Source organism: Ostrinia furnacalis, unplaced genomic scaffold (genome assembly GCF_004193835.3).
Source record: "Ostrinia furnacalis isolate ACB-3 unplaced genomic scaffold, ASM419383v2 OfSCF0606, whole genome shotgun sequence".
NCBI classification, from domain to species: Eukaryota; Metazoa; Arthropoda; class Insecta; order Lepidoptera; family Crambidae; genus Ostrinia; species Ostrinia furnacalis.
Window position 1 is genome coordinate 776666 of NW_021130845.1, and position 20910 is coordinate 797575.

General features: G+C 34.6%; 1 protein-coding gene across 3 annotated transcripts in view; it reads left to right on the plus strand.

Annotated features, from left to right (window-relative positions):
* The first annotated feature begins 156 nt into the window (after nt 1–156).
* LOC114366282 (longitudinals lacking protein, isoforms H/M/V) overlaps nt 157–20910 on the plus strand; it is a 48999-nt gene continuing 28245 nt past the window's right edge. For 2 of the 3 annotated variants that reach the window (XM_028323111.1, XM_028323112.1), the window contains exons 1-5: nt 590–751; nt 1031–1224; nt 1666–1966; nt 10249–10438; nt 13330–13521. In XM_028323111.1, the coding sequence (XP_028178912.1) occupies nt 1031–1224; nt 1666–1966; nt 10249–10438; nt 13330–13521 (877 nt within the window). In that variant the 5' untranslated portion in view covers nt 590–751. Of the gene's footprint in view, nt 370–589; nt 752–1030; nt 1225–1665; nt 1967–10248; nt 10439–13329; nt 13522–20910 lie in introns of those variants that run through there. The other variant, XM_028323113.1, reaches the window with a different exon arrangement.

The following is a 20910-nucleotide window of genomic DNA, read 5'->3' on the forward strand; positions in this document are numbered from 1 at the left end:
AAACAAAGTACCTCCTCCTACCACCTATAAGTACTACATGCCGCTTGCGTCTAGCTAGGTTTGTGAAGGAAGGAATCTTGTAAAAAAACAACCTATCCCTTTTCCTTTGTGTGTGTAGGTGGAAGTGTATGTTTGAGAGCATGATGCACTACAAAAACACAGATTGAAGCATTCGTCTTCGTCTTTTTAAGTACCTACGCGGTTAATGTACCCTTAGGTTTTTTTGTAAACATTCTTTTTCGAAGAAAATATTCTTACTTTTAAAGATTTATTAGAGTAGATACAGAATATTGTTAAAGTTAATTTATTTTAAAAGTTAATTAATAATTGCCAGAATGGGTACTTAGTTTGCTGAAGTCATAAGAAATGGTAGGTATCAACTACATAAAGTAAATTATTTCTCCGAAACTACTTGCATTTATAAAACATGTACATAAATCAAAATACAAGCATAATTAGAATAATGTAGAACCGTTCCTGCTTGGAATGTATGTGCTCTGTCTATAATACAATAAAGTTGTATATTAATTACGGTATAATAAAGCATGCGGGGGGCGAGGGGGCGCGGCGCGCTCTCATATTCCGTATATTGATTGTGTGCGAGGGGGCCGGGGCAAGGAGGGGGCCACGGCGTGCCCCACTCTGTTTTTTACGACACGGCTTTCTGTGTAACATAATTATTGTATTTAATTTTGTGAAATGTTTCGGTGTTTTACGTGAAAAATCGGGAAGTAGGAAAAGTGAATTCGAGGTAAGAAAGTTGCACCGGTGTGATATAAAATCAAAATACTTCGTTGCCGAATAAAATAATATAAAATTTTATACATCTAAATTCCGTCAGCGGCACGTACCTACAGTATATTACACTGTCATACCGCGTACGTATAGTGTTTTTTACGGGCATCGTTCTAAAAATAAGTTGTAATAATTATAATTTTATGTAGCGGTCGCAGTTGAGTCGGTTTTCTGTCGATTATTCAGCAGATGTGATAGAGTGATTTGTGTGTGATAAGTGTTTGTGGTGGTCCAGATGCAGGGGTTGGTGAGCGACAAGACGTTCCACTTGAAGTGGAACAACCACCTGCAGAACTTGAGCCAGCTGTTCACGACCATCTACTCGTCGTCGGCGCTGGCCGACGTGACGCTCTCCTGCCGGGACGGCACCCTCAAAGCTCACAAGCTCGTGCTCTCAGCATGCAGCCCTTACTTCGAACAAATATTCAGGTACATCACTCGCATTCTTTATTCAAATTAAAAAAATCGATTTATTCCCCTTGGTTTTTTACACTCCAATTTACGAATTGAGTTTCATTAGTTCTAAATGACATCATTATTTTTTTACGTGGAGTTATTTTTAAATTGTGTGTGAGTACTTTGTGTACAGCCAACTGCAAAACCAGCAGATCTATTTTGGCTCTTGGAAAATTATCATAGAATATTATGTTACCATTTTATTCAATCTTTATTATTACTGCCTGACTTTGGGTGCTTTGGGTTTAATTTGTACTTTATCTATATGATAACAGAAAAATAACTATTTATAATGAAAAGATAATTTATTATTTAAATTACTATGGTTCACTGATAAAATTCTTACAAATAAGTGTACCTACTTACTTAAGTACATAGTTATCTGAGATTCATTGTAGATATTTTTTATCGTAGGGACAATCCCTGTCAACACCCCATCGTCATCTTGAAGGGGATCCCATTCTCGGAGATCAATCTTCTGGTGGAGTTCATGTACAAGGGGTCGGTAGACGTGCAGGAGTTGGATCTCCAGTCTTTGATGCACACAGCATCCGAGCTGGAGATCCGAGGACTAGCGTATGAGGCTCGAGACAACGCTGCCCAGATGTTGAATGTCAATTTGGAGTACCCGACATACCCTCAGACTCAAACCTCGGTGACGGCTACTCCTCAGACGTACCCCCAGTCAAGAACAGATGTGGAGAGGCTGAAACAGGTGAGTGATTGTAGCTTAGTAAATATTTGAGTTTTGAACGTAAATCTTTGAGTATTCTTCTTTTAAAAGATCTCGTAATTCTTGTGAACTGAAATAAATAGCAAATTTTCCTTATCATTCATATTTTGCACACCTTATTCATCATTTAGTGTGACACATCCTATTATTACCTATGAGATAAACATATTTGAAAAAAAATCTGTACCGTTATGAAATAGTCTGGCTTGGCACACAAAAGTAGTATTATTATCTATTCTGTCTTAATAATTAGTGATTTGTCTTAATCAATAATTAAGTCGCTTAATGATATTATAGTTGTAACTGATAGATACTCTATTATAATACAGTTGGGTTAAATCCATGCCAAGTTGCTATATAAAATATATTTTACGTAAAGTTTGGCTACAGTTTCATGATTACTGAAACACAGACGCATTTTATTTCCTCATACAACAGACGCAACAAAGTTTACGTTTAGTCAACTGTGGGAAATTCTCAGGTCTGTCTCAAATAAAATATTGTTTTCCATATTTTATTTGAGTATTTGTAATAATTATGAAAACAGGAAATTGCTCTGCTGCACTAGTTTTTTTCCTACCTGTATAGAGGATGACACTTTAAGGTACTTAGGCTGAGTTCCACCACCTAATTTAACCATAACTATAATGACAACTGGTGTTTTTGGTATGGAGTTTCACAGACTTTTGTCGTTTCTCAAAGTTAAAGTAAGATGGTGCAACCCAGCCTTAATGTGACATCTTATAGAGTTGTTATTTTGCAACAAAAGTTTATGCGCTTTTGTCTTTAAATGTATTTTTATATAAATTATAAAAATATTCTTTAATATCAATATTTTTTTAACTGTATTGTATAGTTTCCAAGCTTATTTTACATATTTGATTATATTTTGGATGAAGTTATTAAATTGGGCAAATAAATTTACCCAGGGGCTTGGTACGAGTGGTGTGATATTTTACAAAAGTTTAATTAACATGCATAATATTATTGTACTTTTGCTAGTTTCTATTTTGCTGTGTAATTATATAATCCTTTTGAAATATTTCATATTATATGGAGGTATTTACATAAAAAATATATTAGGCAAAGTTATTTATGCATCTAGATTTCTATATGCATATTATACCATTAGAAAATAATTGTTTGCATGTTCTTCTAATGTAAATAATGCTTTGTAAAACAAAGCAGTAATTTGGCAGCCCAACAGCTAGTTTTTGCACTGCCGATCAATCATATTTCTTCGATTTTCATAGACAAAGCTAAACTGAATTTTATTAAAATTATGTCCTCCCTAACACCTTTTTTTCTTGCTATTTGAGTACTCTGCTATGTAAATATACTGTGAACAAAAGATAATGTAACAGGCAATGCCTTTTTTCATATCCTTTAGTTGTAGATTAAATTTTTGCCTAGTTCAGCCCTTTTTGCATTAAAATTAAAAATCATTTAGAATGTTTTTATAAAATCAATTTTAACATTATTTTTTAGCCTAACTGCTAGCTGAGTTAATATTTACCTGGATGTTTGGTTACAACACAGTTATAAAATATAATTGATTTCCACTTTCAAAATAAATGTTATAAAATCAATATTAAATAGCAAAACATATTGCCTAGTTCAATCCTTACAAATCGGTTTTGTGAACTCCTACATAGACGTCTACTTTTGGTTCTTTATTGGAATTTAAACCTAATGGTTACTATTATTATAAAGTTCAGTCTTTTAAATGTCTATCGCTTTGTAACGTCATTGCAGTAATTCGTATAATTGGTATAATCGACGTTCTAACGTAATTATTTTAATGCACAAAGTTATAAATGAGCTTTCTCTCAGTTATTGTAAGCTCAGGACAATGACCTATCTCGTTGACCTGATGTGAATTGGAATGGCTACTTGTTTCTATTGTTACTTCTGTTTAAAAGGATGAGGGATATATTTTTGACGGAAATAATTTAAATAAATTATATTAATTTCAATAAATTATTTTAATTTAAAATTTTCTCATTAAAATACTAGGTTTATTTTTTTAATTTTTTTTTATTGGCATAGCTCAATTTATTTTTACGGGTCAATGACATCGTGATTGGTGGCGCGGCCATCCGCCTTGAGCGCAATGTGTCTCAGGTTCGAATCCAGGTACCTACGTCATAACATAAACATATTAACCGCCTCTGTGGTCTAGTGGTAAGACCACCTGCTTCAGATGCAGAGGTCCNCTGACATAGATAGATAGATAATATTCGTATTAACTCAAAATATGACTTTATTTGACTTGATCTTGATCACAATCAGTTTGGAACGCGAGCTGTCCAATTATACAGTCAACTGTACATCAGGCTCTACATTTTTTGTTGCAAATTAGCTCCTATTAGCATAAAATAAGCTGCCACTGTGTTTAGCTTGATTTGCTGTCAATATCATCAATATATTAATGTACAATCGAATTTTAAAATATCACGATCACCTCACTGTGTGACACATTTTGACTCTCGTTAAATTTTTAGTTAGTACAGTTTAATTTTTTAATATGTCATTTTCTAATGAACTACGAAACAATAAAAACAACAAAATTCGAATCTAATTTTTATTTATTTATTTGTTTTACTTTAATAGCAACAGCAGAGCCAATTACAATTAATTAAAGATATATTCATTACTAATACTTAAATTAAACTAGATACACGGTTAATAAATATAATCAATTACAATAAATAAAGCCAAATATTTTCTTAATAATTCACTCGTTTAAAAATAATATATATTATTAGCGATAAGACCGCCTAATTGTACCTTGTGTGTTCCTTTTCTTCTGTTATGTCATTTGTTTGGTGTGCAATAAAGTGTATTTATTATTATTATATGTTTGAATGGTAAAGTTAATTTAAAACGAACATAGAGAACTAACATAATTTATCTACAACATTTTAAGTTATTTCTTATGTTAACTATTTTTATGCTAAGTAGGTACGTTATGGTAAATAATATAGATAATGTATCTGTAATCTTTATCTATATAAATAAACAAAGTTAGATAATATTTTGAGTCACAATTTCAACGAATACTTAAATTTTCCTTAACCTCACCGGCCGAGGGGATGTCCTTATGACGTCAATATAAATATGTATTTTATTTACGAAAATGCGGTTAAGTTCTAATGTTTTAACATTATCCTCATTTTGATAATACTAATATCTCGTAAGTAATCGGACTTCCACGAAAAAGATCGAGTTCGGTGACATCGATAAAATTGTTTATTTTAGATGTTATTCAATTGTTTTTGTTAATATAAAAGTATTTTCATGTCAGAAAAACAACTAAACAGCCGAAAATATAATAAGAACTAGCTTTTTCACGCGTCTTCATCTGTGTAGATTTGGATCCATCACAGTATGTCTTTCGCGCGTCCCTCTTTCAAAAACGTTATTCAAAGACCAACCCATAACAAATTGGGGCTTTGTAGTATAAAAAAACTGGTCAGCGGGCTTTTCTTCCACTCTATGTTGAAGGTCTGCTACTTTTTTCTTTGCAGTCAGATTGAACTTTGAGAAGATGAGAGATTATAATTTTTCAAGTTAGTTATAAACATTATTTTGAGAAACAAGTCTGTGTTTTGGTATATTAAGATTTTACGAACATTTTTACGATTGCGGGATGAATAAGGCCCAGTTTCCACGAAAACAGAGAGAAGAGATGTGTTTAAATGTCAATTTCTTTATTTCCACATCTATCCTTTCCGCTTTGGTGGAAAACGGACCTTAGACTTCAGTAGCAAAGCTACTTTACGTAGGTACGTATAAGCAAAGAAAATAAATGTACGTCAGTAAATAATCATTTTGCTGACAAGGACAATCAAAATTAGCGTTTATTCATTTGATAATAGGCTATTTACTAAATTGCATTTGTAAATGCAATACGTATGTGCATAAAAGTGGCAGGAAACTGTCAACACTTGGCCGCAGTAATAAGTACAGTTGCGAACATAATTTAATATACAAAACCGGTTTCTAATCTATCTATATATATAAAAGAAAGTCGTGTTAGTTACTTCGCTTATAACTCAAGAACGGCTGAACCGATTTAGCTGAAAATTGTCAGGGAGGTAGTTTATAGCCAGGAGAAGGACATAGGATACTTTTTATCCCGTTCGAAATAAAAAAAGTCTGCTTATTTATTGCCATTAGGGCGGAACAAAGTTCGCCGGGTCAGCTAGTAGAATATAAATTAACGGTTTGTTAACATTTTCAACGGATGTAAAAGCCTAATGAGACCCGTGTCAGCATCGCTTAACAATGCGCTGACATGCTGTACTGCTGTTAATTCGATGTCGCGGTTACTTGCCGTTGATAAGTTACTCATCTCGTAGCACGATTAGTTATTATGGGCTGGTGGAATAAAATCAATATCCTTCGCATTTTACACGACGTCATCTAGTACCAAACTAGGCAAAGCTTGTACGAGTACTTATTTAAATATTAAATGTTGTAAATACTAATGTGTAAGTAATAAGTTTTTGATGAGGAAAATAGTCAATTCCAACAAAACAAATCACTGTTGTTACTTCTTCACGTCTAAACGGCTGGATTTTATAAAATTTGGTATGGAGTTAGCTAGCATATTATTACAATAGGCTACGTTTTACTTCGGGTAACACCGCGGGGCACAATTAGTATGGTTATATATACAAATGTTTGTTATTGTAATTATGAGGATCGAACCGCCGACCGTAGCAGAGTTCGCAACCACTGAGCTAAATCTGTTCCTAAAGAGATTTTCTTTTGTCTTTAGCTCTTTCGTTTTCTACATTAGGTTTGGAAAAGTTTTCCTTTACTAGAAATAAAATTAGGTCATATAATGTTACTGATTCACGAGCACAGCTTCGTTTCCTCAAGATCGCCCGGTTCATTTTTAACTACTGTAATAAAATCGTCCCCAATTTTGTATTAATTAAAACCAAAATTACTTTCATGAACTTCAAATATAATCTGAGCTCTTACACGTGTCTCTCGGTCCATTTTATTTTTGGTACAAAATCAGGCGTTTATTTGAAAGAGACTGTACAATATTATTTTTCGAGAAGTATGTAGCATTATTTGCCTATTATAATAAACTAGCGGTGCCCGCGACTTTGTACGCGTACGCGTAAAAATAGTTTTGAATAATATTTCCCGTTTTTGCAACATTTTTCTTTACTACTCCGCCTCTATTGGCTGTAGGGTGATATTATTAACCTTAACCCTTCCTCGATAAATGGGCTATCCAACACAAAATCATTTTTTCAAATCGGACGGATAGTTCCTGAGATTAGCGCGTTCAATCAAAAAGCAAACAAACACATTCTTCTGCTTTATAATATTAGAGATGACTGTACAATATTATTCTCCGTGACGTATGTATTATTTGCCTATAAAATAAATGTTGTATTGATAAGTTTGTAAACCGGATAGACAAATCTCAACACTTTGATATTTACATAATATCAGTTAAATTTCGTGAAACTTAACTTGTTTTTGGACGTGTTTTGTTAAAATTTAACACTAGGTTCTATAACAGTCATAAATAAATAAAACATTCCTCAATAGCAGCAATAAACATTTATTCATCAACAATTAACAAAAATAATATGGAAAATATACATAGTTTTAATAAATATTAGCACTAAAATGAAATAAACAACCAAGAAAAATTGATACAACTGACAAATATTGTGCAAATGTTTTTAAATTAATAGAGTTTAGTATACTTATATTTATGTTACATCGCACCGTTGCGTAGTATCTACAAAGCAGGCCCGTATTATGAATCCAACTTTGTTTAAAACTCAAGCATAATTTAAAACTCATTCTTGGATCTTTAAGACTGTGCCATCCAGTCTTAAACTAAGCAAAGCATGTACTATGATGGGTCCAGACAAAGAATATAAATATGCGTATTGTTTGGAAGCACCTTTATACAAAAACCAAGAGAGATAAAATGATCCATGATTGTGAATGGTTGAATATGGATACAAGCGCAATTTTTTGAAGAAAATATCGTTCTAAACCGAAGAGAAATAAAATACACCAATCATAACACAGAATTGAGTTTAAACAGTTTTCTGAATCTTTAAATACGGGCCGCAGCGTCTTAACGCAGTAACCAATGCCCCGGATACGTAATATAAACAATCTAAACACACGCATCGCGGCACTGCGCTCGGATGCATTTATTTAATTTTCATATTTAAACAGACATGCATAGAAATGCATATAGTCCAGTCATTACGTACATTCAAAAAAGAAAATGAATTTGCGCTTCTAATTTTTTAATATGTTGTAGGGGATACCTAGAAAAGCTTAACTTGAGATTGTCGACCAAGCTTTCCTAGGAGCTTTCGCCGCCATGTTGAAAAAAGGGGTAAAATTTGTTTTTCGGCAATAACTCGGCTATCCGATGAGACTCGAAAATTTTTGTAGGACACTTTTTGTAGCTTTCTTTGTGCTCTACAATAACGCCCGAACCATTTTTAGCGTATCATGCATCGTTATCGAGATATCGATCGATAAAGTCAAAAATTTTGGACACAAATTATTTCGGAATAATTAAATAATTAACGTCAGATACGTACAACATAACTTCGAAGGAAAGGTTGCAATCATATTCGACGGTTATCCGACTGATATGACACTCGCTGGAACGAAAACTTCGGAAAGAGTACGACGTTCGAGAAAAAACCAATCGCCGGAGTTCACATTCGATGAGACAACTACTCCAAAAGTTAGCCAGGAGAAGTTTCTCACAAGGGATCAAAACAAGAACCAACTAATACAAATGCTTTGCCGTTACTTAAAAAAAAGTAATTAAAAAGTAATTAAAAGTAATTAAATTTTACTTTTTACTTTTTAATTAATTATTTAATTATTTCGGAATTTTTCATATTTATTAAGACCCAAAGAAAAAAAAAGAAAAAAACAAAAATTGTGTCCAAAATTTTTGACTTTATCGATCGATATCTCGATAACGATGCATGATACGCTAAAAATGGTTCGGGCGTTATTGTAGAGCACAAAGAAAGCTACAAAAAGTGTCCTACAAAAATTTTCGAATCTCATCGGATAGCCGAGTTATTGCCGAAAAACAAATTTTAAGCGTTTTCCAAGATGGCGGCGAAAGCTCCTAGGAAAGCTTGGTCGACAATCTCAAGTTAAGCTTTTCTAGGTATCCCCTACAACATATTAAAAAATTAGAAGCGCAAATTCATTTTCTTTTATTTGCCTTTTTTTCGGACGAAATGACTGGACTAATAGCACGTTTCATCATTTGAGAACTCGCGAGTTAGTAACGCAAGTTGTGGCCAAAAAAGATGGGCGATCGTAAGATTTTTACTAGATTTTCGTCAATACATTTTTGACGAAAATCTCGTCACAATATCTTACGATATTTGGGCTAACTCCTCCTAACCTAGCAACCATAAACGAAGGTTTGAATGTCTCTATCCCTCTCACGTAAAGAGAGATGAAAGCATAAGCGAAATTGATAGGTTTATGTTAAAAATATACATAACTAGCAATAGTTCACTTTGCAGGTATTAAAATAATCAAATATTATCGCATGGGATAGGTAAATATTTAAATTACAAGATAATATTAAATACAGATAACTTTGACTGTAAAAAAAATATAATAATATGCCACGATAAAAGTTATTTTTTCCGTTGTAAGTACCTACATTAATATTATTATCATGATAGCAAGAATGCGATGAAGAATGCCCGTCATGTTTCAGGCCATTATTGTTCAAATTGTTTATTATATGTCGTGTGTAAATAAGCCTCAGGTGCTTCTAATACATATTTTATATCATACGCATATACGCATTAACATATCGCAGATGCGCGAATATCGGTACCGTAATACCGTTTAAAAAAATCAAGGCTAGGTCTACACATTACCAAATACATACTTAGACAATATTTTTGATACTTTTGCCTTGTCATCCGTATATCATTTTCTTTTCACAACGAGTATACATACACCACTGAATTGATGAATAGACGATCCTAGGTCTTCAATAATATTCTAAGTTCTTTGAATATTAAAATTACCGAACAGGATTAATCACTAGAAAAGAGTGCCATATGGCAATATATTCTGCTTATGTACCCTGTTTAATGTGCAAATAAGTTAAACAACAGTTCCAAGAATTATAGAGGTTTCTCCCTAGACCCCACACTTATTCTCATCATCTTCACCATAGCAACAGCTTCAAATGTCCCATCTTTCCCTAGATCCACATGTACCAACAATCCATGATGCGCGCTGAAGAAATTCGGCGCCGGCGCCGCGAAGACAACCCTGGTACCCACACCGCCGTCAACAATATCCTGGCAGCGGCTGCTAGGGAGATGGAGGAAGCCAGGCATGCAGCTAGAGCTGGGGAGAGAGTAGTGGCCAGCATTCAGACTGAACAGGAGCAAGGTGAGAATAGATCTTAGGTATACCTTAACAGCGTCCAAAATTCCTGGCAGCTTTGCTTGAGGTGGAGGAGAAATCAATCAGTTACATCAGATGCCCTGGCAGTCTCTCCATTGAGAGACTGCCAGGGCATCTGATGTAAAGATCAAAGAGTGAACAGAGCTGGAAGATTGACGGCGTAGCTGGAAAATGTTCTCCATCTTGAGAGAGTAAACAGTAGCTAAGCTGATAGAGTGACGTCATAGACAACCCTGGTACCCACACCGCCGTCAACAATATTCTGGCTGCTGCTGCTAGGGAGATGGAGGAAGCCAGGCATGCAGCTAGGGCTGGGGAGAGAGTAGTGGCCAGCATTCAGACAGAACAGGAGAAAGGTGAGAATAGATCTTAGGTATAACTTTACAGCTTCCAAAATTCCCGGCAGCTTTGCTTGAGATGGAGGAGAAATCAATTGCATCAGATACCCTGGCACTCTCCATTCTGGATTGAGAGAGTGAACAGAGCTGGAAGATTGACGGCGTAGCTGGAAAGTGTTCTCCATCTTGAGAGAGTAAAGAGTAGTTAAGCTGATAGAGTGACGTCACAGACAACCCTGGTACCTACACCGCCGTAAACACTATTCTGGCAGCGGCTGCTAGGGAGATGGAGGAAGCTAGGCATGCAGCCAGGGCTGGGGAGAGAGTAGTGGCTAGCATCCAGACTGAACAGGAGCAAGGTAAGAATAGATCTTAAGTATAACTTTACAGCGTCCAAAAAATCCTGGCAATTTTGAATCAAACGTTCTTCTGACTTGAGAGAGTGAACCTCTGAAGAATGACGCCGTAGCTGGAGAGAGTGGTATCAATCATCTAGAGAGAGTGAGGAGTAGCTAAGCTGATACTTCAGGAGTGATGTCGAAGACAACTCTGGCACCTACACCACTGTCAATAACACCCAAGAGAGGAGAAGGCCAGGCATATAGCCAGAGATGAGGAAAGAGTGGTAGTCAGCATTCAGTTTGAACAGGAGCAAGGTGAGTGGAAATCCTAGGTATACGTGAGATGAAGAGATCAGATCCACCAGATTACCAAAATTTTGACTTGAGAGTGAACAGGGAAGAATGATGGCGCGTGCCTTGAGCCTTTTCATCATCCAGAGAGTGCATGGAGCAACTCAGCTGTAATTACTGAGAATGTTAAGATTCAAAAAAGATCTATTAAAGTAACAAAATATTATTTACTTCTGCAATTATTTTAAAATGGTTAATAATTCATTATAATGTCCATTCTCGTACCTCACATTGTCCAATGGAACTTTGTTGTTCTATTTTACGACAGGGTATAATTAATAATGATCTCACCATCAGCGATGATTTTAGTATTTAGTTCGCTTTAATTTTCTAAGACAAAAGATAACGTCATGGTGAAGAAATAAACGAATAAATTCGAAACAGAAAATTGGCATCGTTTCTGAGAGATATCCAAATGGTTATTAAAATTAAAGGCATTTCTGTTTATTATTTGAAAATAGATTATTGCCTGTCTGACTCCATCAAATATTTTACGATTTTTAGATTTATTTATTGCCGACGCGATGTTGCCATACCATTGTTTACAGTACCGGTTGTATTTTTGACTTTGAAAATGCTTTGAAAATAATATGAATATGATACACTGAAACAATTTAGGCTTGCAGTCTGCGCCGGTAAACTCCAGCTGTTTGTTTTATGATTTTAAAAATCGACAAAAGATTAGAGATTCAACATTATTTAGCTTTGAAATCGACGAGGATTGTTCCAAGCTCTGCTATTGTCTTAAAGAGTTGCTGCACTAGATTATAAGTCTCTTTCTAGTTTCCATTATGTTAGAAATAGCCAAAATTCATCGTAAATGTCCTCTATAGCTGCTTCAGCGGCGGCCGCGGCATCATCGACGTCCAACGACATCAAGTGTGACCCCGACGAAGACCGCCCCAAGAAGCGCGTCTCCATCATGTCTCCCGAGGATGATAAGCTGCAGTATTGTCTTAAAGAGTGGCTGTATTAAATTATCAAGTCTCTCTCTAGTCTGTCATGTTAGGAAAATCAGAAAATGAAGTCCCCGAGCCCCATTATAACTCTAGTGGTGCGTCCACACTGGGCGAATATGCCCGCGCGGCAAACTCGACATCCTGCTCACCCTGCTCTTGAGTGAGCAAGATGTCGAGTTTGCCGCGCGAGCATTCGCCCAGTGCGGACGCACCATAAGAATAGCAAAAAATTCAACGAATGTCTTCCCAACAGCCGCTGCAGCGGCGGCCGCGGCATCGTCGACGTCCAACGACATCAAGCGTGACCCCGACGAGGACCGCCCCAAGAAGCGCGTGTCCATCATGTCTTTTTAAGACGACAAGCTACTCTATTATCTTAAAGAGTCGCTGCACATATGTCCCTGTCTAGTCTCGAATATCTTTAGGAAAGCAAAGATTCAATTTAAGTTTCCCCCAACAGCCGCTGCAGCGGCGGCCGCGGCATCGTCGACGTCCAACGACATCAAGCGTGACCCCGATGAAGACCGCCCCAAGAAGCGCGTTTCCATCATGTCTCCCGAGGATGACAAGCTACTCTATTATCTTAAAGAGTTGCTTCACTAAATTAAATTATAAGTCCCTGTCTAGTCTCGAATATCTTTAGGAAAGCAAAGATTCAATTTAAGTTTCCCCCAACAGCCGCTGCAGCAGCGGCCGCGGCGTCATCGACGTCCAACGACATCAAGCGAGACCCCGACGAAGACCGCCCCAAGAAGCGCGTCTTCATCATGTCTCCCGAGGATGATAAGCTGCACTATTCTCTTAAAGAGTCGCTGCACTTATATGCCCCTGTCTAGTCTCGAATATCTTTAGGAAAGCAAACATTCAATTTAAGTTTCCCCCAACAGCCGCTGCAGCGGCGGCCGCGGCATCATCGACGTCCAACGACATCAAGCGTGACCCCGATGAAGACCGCCCCAAGAAGCGCGTTTCCATCATGTCGCCCGAGGACGACAAGCTGCGCGCCAAGAAGAAGATGACCGTGCGCTTCCAAGATGACAGCAAGACTGACGAGCGCCCCAATAAAATCACTTCACCGGGTGAGTTTTGAACTACAAGTAGATTATTTATTTACTTTTTATAAAGTATCTCTTTAACAGGATGTTCTTGGCCTAGATTGATATCTAGGAATGAAATAAGGACTACTGGACATTTTTAAATGGATTTCTGTATTTTGAGCCTAGCCTTTTCAACTCTAGTTACCATTTTAAGATTTTCGAATGGTTTTTTATTAGCCCATCAAACCCCAAGCGGTCGCATAAGACTGTAACAATTTATTTTTATTGTGTCTCGAATTGTGGGGCATGAAGGTTTAATACAGTGTGAGTCACGTTAAAGTGTACATATGAAAATAGATGAAAGTAGACCTATTTTTATCGACAAAAAAGAGGTCAAAAAATTTTTGAGATTTTTTTAAAATTTTTTATAGAATTTTTTTTCTTCCAATTACTTATTGTAAAGAAAACGTAATAACTTTTAAACTAAGCGGTATATCCTGATAAAATAAAAACAGTAATAATGCTAAATAACAGGCAATACTAAAAAAATACATAAAATACATAAAAAAGGCCAACAAATAATAAAAAATTAAACTTTTTGAAAAAAATCTGCTTTTAAATTCGTGTTTTTTTGGTTATTTGATAAATTTCTCCAAAAAATGCCCCTATAACCGGTGGTTTTTATTACTTTGTATTATTCTCTATCGTATTACCTTCGTAAAACCAAAAATCGCATGTCTCTATCCCTATTACAACATTTGCTATGATCGTTTGAACAAAGGCCTGCCACAACATTATTCTCCGCTACAGGTGGAGACAATTTTAATTTTAACTAAAATGCTTATTTTACTTTGAAATCTTTTGTTTTTATTTGAAATCTAACTTGTCTTTATCAAAATAACAAATCTAGAGCCATTTTCAGTTTCGTTGTTAACGAAGCGTTGAATGGCGCGCCCGGAGAGGCTTAGTTCAAACGATCATTGCAAACGTTGTGATAGGGATAGAGACATACGATTTTTGGTTTTACGAAGGTAATACGATAGAGAATAATACAAAGTAATAAAAACCACCGGTTATAGGGGCATTTTTTGGAGAAATTTATCAAATAACCAAAAAAACACGAATTTTTAAGCAGATTTTTTTCAAAAAGTATCATTTTTTATTATTTGTTGGCATTTTTTGTGTATTTTATGTATTTTTTTAGTATCGCCTGTTATTTAGCATTATTACTGTTTTTATTTTATCAGGATATACCGCTTAGTTTAAAAGTTATTACGTTTTCTTTACAATAAGTAATTGGAAGAAAAAAAATTATATAAAAAAATTAAAAAAAATCTCAAAAATTTTTTGACCTCTTTTTTGTCGATAAAAATAGGTCTAGTTTCATCTATTTTCATATGTACACTTTAACGTGACTCACACTGTATAAATACTTAGGTATTGTATTCGGTAGGAAAAACCGATGGTGATTGCTCTATGAGTTCTAGGACTTCGTGGTACAGTAACGAGGTCACATATCAAGAGGGTCCAAGTAGAGATAAACTTTCAATTTATTTACCTGGAAAAGTTTTATTTATAAAACTTTCTAGCGCTCCTGTTATAGCAGTGGAAACGAGAGGTGGCAATATTACATGTCTGGCTAATAATACAGTCCACACAATAGTAATAATACATTTTAAAAAACAAAATATAACATTTACGGACATGATTTAAAATAAAGCGTGGGCAGGACACGCCATTCAAAAAGATCATTAATAAATATCAAAGTGACTCACTATTACAATCTATATATATAAAAGAAAGTCGTGTTAGTTACTCCACTTATAACTCAAGAACGGCTGAACCGATTTAGCTGAAAATTGTCAGGGAGGTAGTTTAGAGCCAGGAGAAGGACATAGGATACTTTTAATCCCGTTCGAAATAAAAAAAGTCTGCTTATATATTGCCATTAAGGCGGAACAAAGTTCGCCGGGTCAGCTAGTTTACAATAAAAACTTGTTTACTCTTGGGTTTTCCACCGGAAATATTAAAGATAATATATAATATACTTAATTACTTTTTGTTTAATTTCGAAATAAGCACATATCAAAATAATGTGCATAATTACAATAATGGGATGTGCTCTAAAATAATAATGGTGTACATTACAAATAAGACCCTACGTCTTTATAGTTATTTTATTCTTTTAATTTAATTATTTTATGAATCTTTTAAACAAATCATATCCAAAAACCCCTATAAAAATAAATTAATTTGCCTAAAATGTACAAAGCGGTAAAAAATATCATTTTCAAGGTTTGAAATACAAAAATTAATGAAATATGAACAAAGAAACATTTGAGATTTTTTCATTCACGTTAAAACATTTTATATCAAATTACCACCACACTCATTTCGATTTCGCAATAAAAAACTTGAATTATTTGTTTGCAAAAAAATGTAAGAAGTCATTTTGCAAGAGTTGCAAACCTAATGAACACTTAATTTATTAGTTTGCTAAAAATATATTAGTAATGAACATCGTTTTAGTCCAATTTATTTGCTGATTTTGTCATTTTAAAATTCCTTGCACTAACTTTGGGTTTATTATTAATTTTGGGCTGCGCAAGTTTTGAATTATCGTTATCTTTATAAGATGTGTGTCTGTTTATTAAAAATTTCATTCCAACATTATTTTTAGGGATTAATGGGCAAAAATGGATCGGTGTCATCTATTAACTAAATTAAAAGGTAGATGAAGATTGTTGGTAGTAATTTACATTATACTATGGCAGGGTAACTCAAAAATTAAGTTATAAATTAAGAAATACAATTAATCATGAACAGTATCCATATTTAGAGTCTATTTTGATGATTAATACGATGACGAATTATTTCTACGGAACTAATATTTTCATTAGGATATTGTAGATTAGTGACGAATCTAAACGTATGTGACATTAAATAGATTAAATGATGGTGAGGGAACCATTTGCACACGAACACCACTCGCGCTTGACCGTTTTTTAGTCTCTTCTCTCAATACTTGTATGAAGTGACCAAGCCCCTTGATCTTACGTGGAATTATACAGTGTGAGTCACGTTAAAGTGTACATATGAAAAAAGATGAAACTAGACCTATTTTTATCGACAAAAAAGAGGTCAAAAATTTTTTGAGATTTTTTTTTAATTTTTTATAGATTTTTTTTTCTTCCAATTACTTATTGTAAAGAAAACGTAATAACTTTTAAACTAAAAGTTATATCTTGATAAAATAAAAACAGTAATAATGCTAAATAATAGACGATACTAAAAAATACATAAAATACCCTGAATATGCCAACAAATAATAAAAAATAATACTTTTTGAAAAAAATCTGCTTTTAAATTCGTGTTTTTTTGGTTATTTGATAAATTTCTCCAAAAAATGCCCCTATAACAGGTGGTTTTTATTACTTTGTATTATTCTCTATCATATTACCTTCGTAAAACCAAAAATCGCATGTCTCTATCTCTATCACAACGTTTGCTATCATCGTTTGAACAAAGGCCTGCCACAACATTATTCTCCGCTACAGGTAGGGACAATTTTAATTTTAACTAAAATGCTTATTTTACTTCGAAATCTTTTGTTTTTATTTGAAATCTAACTTGTCTTTATCAAAATTACAAATCTAGAGCCATTTTCAGTTTCGTTGTTAACGAAGCGTTGAATGGCGCGCCCGGAGAGGCTTAGTTCAAACGATCATTGCAAACGTTGTGATAGGGATAGAGACATGCGATTTTTGGTTTTACGAAGGTAATATGATAGAGAATAATACAAAGTAATAAAAACCACCTGTTATAGGGGCATTTTTTGGAGAAATTTATCAAATAACCAAAAAAACACGAATTTAAAAGCAGTTTTTTTTCAAAAAGTATTATTTTTTATTATTTGTTGGCATATTCAGGGTATTTTATGTATTTTTTTAGTATCGTCTATTATTTAGCATTATTACTGTTTTTATTTTATCAACATATACCTTTTAGTTTAAAAGTTATTACGTTTTCTTTACAATAAGTAAATGGAAGAAAAAAAAATCTATAAAAAATTAAAAAAAAATCTCAAAAAAATTTTGACCTCTTTTTTGTCTATAAAAATAGGTCTAGTTTCATCTGTTTTCATATGTACACTTTAACGTGACTCACACTGTATTATTATCGAAGTACATGGAACTAAAAGAGAAAGTTGTCTTTTTCTATGTTGAGACCGCAACGATAGGCCGGTATATTTGAAAGGACTATTAATATTTATTCTGTGTTGCTGGCGGGAATTAGTACCACTTGTGGTCACATAAGTGCCACTTGTGGTCTAAATTGAATAAATATTTTTGATTTTTTGATTTTAGCATTTTGAGGTAAGATGATCTCATCCACAAAGACGCGCCCCACCAATTTTTGGTCGAGGGAAGCGCGGGGTGCGGGGAGTTTGATCCGAGCAATCCGAGCGTCATTATTGTAGACATTGTAGTGTGCGAGTGCACTCATGGATAATTTAGCGTGTACGTACCTACCGGTAACAATCAAACATTAGCGCGGAAGCATGCTGGGGCGCGTCTGCCGCGCCCACTTTTTCCGTGGATATCCCAAAAAGGCGATAAGGGACCTTCGGCCTTCCCAACCCAAGTGTGGAGAGTGTAGGCCAAATCCTCTATTTGACCCATCATCATGACCTCTTATGTCATTCACGGGACGAGTGGCAGTAGTTAGTAGATCTACGAATTTTACGAAACTTATCCGTAAGTGAGACACACTTCCTGTGATGCGGATTTAAAGACTTAGCACATTTATCAACCCGGAAAGGGATCGTAACCGTATCAACTCAAGGCGGTCAGTATTCTTTGGCGGTCAGTATTTCTTTGAAACTCCATACTGCAACGCACACTTATCAGCACCGTACGTAAACGCCTCGCCTCGCAGTTTTTTTTAACCACAACGAGGAAGCTCTTGGCCTGTATCTCACCTGATGGTAAGTGATGATCAGGCCGAAGGTGGAAGCGAGCTTCAACCGGAATCCTCAACCACAGAGAAACTAGCGATCTGGCTAGTTCCTCGCGCGAAAAGTGATGACAGCTCGCGAAAGGCGACACAGTGTTGATCCCTTTCCGAGTTGATAACTGCTGTGACCTTTAATCCGCATGCGGGCTGCCCGTATTTCAATATTTCATACATGTTTTTCCTAATACACGGGTTACACGCATGAGGAACGCGGATTGGCTACGGGCACACAATACGAAATTTTTGTCCTGCGTGCAACCGAAGCGTGATTTTACACGCACGCGTGCCGAAATCCGCATTAGATATAGGAAAAAGGCACTAACGCGATAAGCAGGAATGCGGGTAAAATGTATCCTTTGCTATACATTTCCCCACTGTGTTGCATTGTCCCGTGCTAAAGAATAAATTGAAATGTCACATTTTTTTAACCAACATCATTCAAAATACGTTTTTAACCTTATAATGACCGCACAGCAAACATTCAAATCAAAATAACTTGCTACATGTCATCATAAATATGCATAATGCTTTTAAATGTAGACACACCTTATCACGAAAAATATAATTAAAAATAAACCGCATCGTTCGTATCAACTAATTAAAATTTTTCATGTTTAAACTACGTAATAAAAGACTTAAAATAGTGTGATATCAATATTGTTTTGAAATAATGCAGATGTTATAAAATTGGTGGAAAAACATTGAATTTTGTCGTGACAAAGACGAAAACAATATTTAATGACTTATGACGTGACAATTTTAATAATAAATTAGTTCGACATTATAAATATCTTATTTCGCAGTTATTTATTTAGTGTGCTAATTAAAATTTTAAAAACTAGTTCTATTAAATTAAAAATTTATGACTGTGATCTGACATTTTAAATTTAAACTATATTTTAACTAGAAATTCGCTGTTTTTCCATAAACGGTGAAAACGTTGGTTCATCATCATCGTGACAATGTTAGAAATCTGATTTTTACATAGTCTCCTTGCCATGGAAAAACACCCATAAGTAATCCATCAAGCAGTTTTTATAAAGAGTAAAAACATTGCCCTCCTTTAAACAGTCGGTTAACGATTTCTCGGTAGCCAAATACGTGATTAGTGATTTTTTAGAAGCAAAAACAATTGATAGTACTTAGTTGAATGAACGGCCGCCGGCGGAAGGGGTTTTACGCTCTGTTACTTGGGACAAAAGCTCGTCTAAGATTCGAAGGGATATGCATAAATTATAATTTATTAGAACACCAAAATTATATATTTTATATACTTAACTAGTACATAATAAAGACCACGATAAGAATCTAACTAATTTTACACAGATGTGTTTTTATTAAGCAATGCGTCGTCTTTTTAATTGAGCCAATACAATCAATTTATCGTTAATCTAACAACATTTGAACGATTAGCTTATTTTACTGTAATAGCATTACGAGTTTTGAGTAAATAATTTGTATTTTATAAACTTTATACGCAATTTACGTCGGTAGGCACTCAGTTTCGTCATATTTTTTACGAGATCCATATAAAAAGAGGCTACTTTAAAAGGCAAACGCGTTCAGTAGTAAAAACGCCCTAAAACGGGCTTATTTACGATTTTTCCAAAATAATTAAAATGGTTATAAAATTTAAAATAACACTTTAGATACAACTGCGCATAATATTTAAAAGACTACACAATTACGTATATTAGTCATTCTTTTAAATTGTAAATTAAAATTGTTTACATTATATCGTTTATACAGTGACGTGGTGTGTTACACAAAGAATTGACTCATTTCTAAAGTGGAAAATATTATATCAACGATAATATTGAAATATCACTATTATCATCACCACATATTATTATAAATTAAAGTCCCCCACTACGACGTTGATTGAGCTAATCTTGACAACTGCATTTATGTATAAGGTTTTCTTCTAGGAAGTATAGTAGTATTTGTGCTATAATTTTTAAAATTTTGTTTTGACAATCATTCCAGTTAATGAGAGTTAACCGCGAGAAACCGGGGCCGTTGTTAGTTTTTAATATAAAACACTCATTTCTAATTCCCCTAGTTATCTCGCTTATCGCGTGCGATGATCTAATTGCAATTATTAAGTACATAAGTCGTCCCTAAATATGTTTTACTAGGTAATAGTGACTTGCCAATGTGAATTGAAATAGTTAATGTAAAAACTTGCAAAATTAGAACCTTGGTCAATATTTTTCGTCCACGAAAATAGGTCAGATTGGTAGGTTTTCCCCTAGTTATCTCGCTTATCGCGTGTGATGATCTATTTCAATTATTAAGTATACAAGTCAGCCCTAAATATGTTTTTACTCGTTAATAGTGACTTGCCAATGTGAATTCAAATAGTTAATGTAAAAACTTGCAAAATTAGAAGCTTGGTTAATATTTTTCGTCCAC